General features: G+C 53.2%; 1 protein-coding gene across 1 annotated transcript; it reads left to right on the top strand.

Moving 5' to 3' along the window:
• Window positions 1–430: 430 nt before the first annotated feature.
• Window positions 431–1574, top strand: LOC127314352 (E3 ubiquitin-protein ligase SGR9, amyloplastic-like). Its single transcript, XM_051344810.2, has one exon. The coding sequence runs from the start codon at window positions 479–481 to the stop codon at window positions 1337–1339; it is 861 nt and encodes a 286-aa protein (XP_051200770.1). The 5' UTR covers window positions 431–478; the 3' UTR covers window positions 1340–1574.
• The last annotated feature ends 515 nt before the right edge of the window (window positions 1575–2089 follow it).

The raw sequence follows: 2089 nt of genomic DNA on the forward strand, positions 1-2089 counted from the left end.
ATAATTCTATTATATTTAATGTTCTGTCGAATCTCAATTTAAATGTGTGTATATGACGTATTTACCATCAAGTTTTCTAGTTTTACAATGCTATGATATCGTATCTACCTATGATATCAATATCACCTCTCTCATTAATTACCGACATGGCCGGTGCACGCACGCAGTTTATGACAAATTTTAACCATTGATTTGGTCAATAAAATATAAATTTAATGTCTACCAAATCTATATCATCAGATTTGTATGCAAAAAGCTTTCTAATGATATAATTTTTATGACATATATTTTATATTTTATTAATCAAAATAATAGTCAAAGTAATTTTCAAACTACGTGCGAGTACCTAAAATATTCCTATTGTGATCAGTCTCAAAGATTTACACAAGTTACTAGACACACCCCAAAATTTGGGCTACAAAAAGGAGATTTCCCACCATCTCACTCCACTCCCTCCAAAGGTTCCCGCGATCCCGAGATGGAGGCCAGCCATGTCCACTCGCCCACGCTCTCGTCGTCCGAGACCATAATGGCGGCCCTCCTCTCATCCACTCCGGCCGTGCAGTTCCCTTCGCTGGCGCGGGCGATCGCCGCCGACGCGCGCCGGCAGCGCGGCCGCCTCGCGTTCCTCCTCCTCTCCCCGCCGCATTTCGCCCGCGCGCTCGCGCGGCTCCGCTCTATGCCTCTCCCAGCCAAGGCGGCGCTGCTCGGCCGCGTGCTCCTCCGCTCCCTCCTCCTGCTCCTCCCCGCGCTCTCCCCCGACGGCTCGCACCACCTCCTCAACCTCCCCACGCCCGACCTCGACGCCGCCCTGCTGCTCGTCGCCATGTGCGACTCCTACTCCCCGGCCGCCTCCTCCACCTCGCCCGTGGACTGGCACGCGCTGCTCGTGGACGACGTGGTGCGCAACGCGCTCTCCATCTCGGGCCTCGGCGCCACGCCCTGGGCCGCCGTCGCGCCCTACCTCGACACGGCCGCCAAGTGCCGCCGGTTCGCGGACGCCGTGTCGGAGGACCGCGACGTGGCTGGCGGCGGTAGCAAGGATGTCGGGGGACGCGGAGGCGCGTCGCACGCGGCCGTGCTTGCGCTGCCCACCGCGGGCGGGGACGGGACGCCGTGCGCGATCTGCAGGGAGGAGATGGCGCCCGGGCGCGACGTCTGCGTGCTGCGGCCGTGCGGGCACCGTTTCCACTGGCCGTGCGCGCTGCGGTGGCTGGCGCGCCGCAACACCTGCCCGTGCTGCCGCGCCGAGCTGCCGGCGGAGGACGCGCTCGCCGAGACACGGCGCCTGTGGCGCGCCGTCGAGAGGATGGCGGGAGACAGCGGCGGCTGTGCGTGACAGCGTCGGTTGGATCAGGGCATGGTGCACGGGACGTGCGTTTGGACGTGCTTGTGTGTCTCGGCCTCACTCAACTCGCAAGTACACTGGTGTCAGATTCGTGGATTGTGATGGCTTCGAGGGCCTGCATGTACTCCGAATAATGTTGTAGGATTGCTGTTAGTAGTACATAATTAAACAAACACTGAAATGGGAATGTATATTCGTAAAATTAATAGATCTTGCTCATGATGCAGTATCATTGTTCATTATTATGCAAATGATGGGTCTAATTTTGTACTAGTACAGTATTAGCTTTGGTGGATCCGAAGTGAGTGAAGCAGGTTTCGCGGGAGAAGGTAGGTATCGTCGTCTTGCATCCTAATCACTGCTTTTTAGGCTTCTTGGTGATGATCGATGTTCCCGCCTCCAAAGGACATGTATCATGGATGTGTGGTAAAGCCGACTGGTAATTTGCTGGAGCAACTGTTACTGATATAGCCAAATCTGATGGCCAGGACCCGCATGTAGGGGTAAAAAGCGCATACGGTTGAATAATAGTAGTGAAACCATGTCTCGTAGCCATATTTTTCCAAATTCTGAGTCAGAGCGGATAGTTATATTCAAATAATTTCTAGGTATAATCATACATAGTATTGATGTATCGGGACTATTTTGCTCTTTCTTTCATTTTTTTTAGAGTTCTCCCTATCTAAAATTATTTCCGTCCTCTGCTGTTGTTCAAGGATAAAGGAAAGGAGTTGGCTTTAC

This window comes from Lolium perenne, chromosome 1 (assembly GCF_019359855.2).
Source record: "Lolium perenne isolate Kyuss_39 chromosome 1, Kyuss_2.0, whole genome shotgun sequence".
Classification (NCBI taxonomy): Eukaryota; Viridiplantae; Streptophyta; class Magnoliopsida; order Poales; family Poaceae; genus Lolium; species Lolium perenne.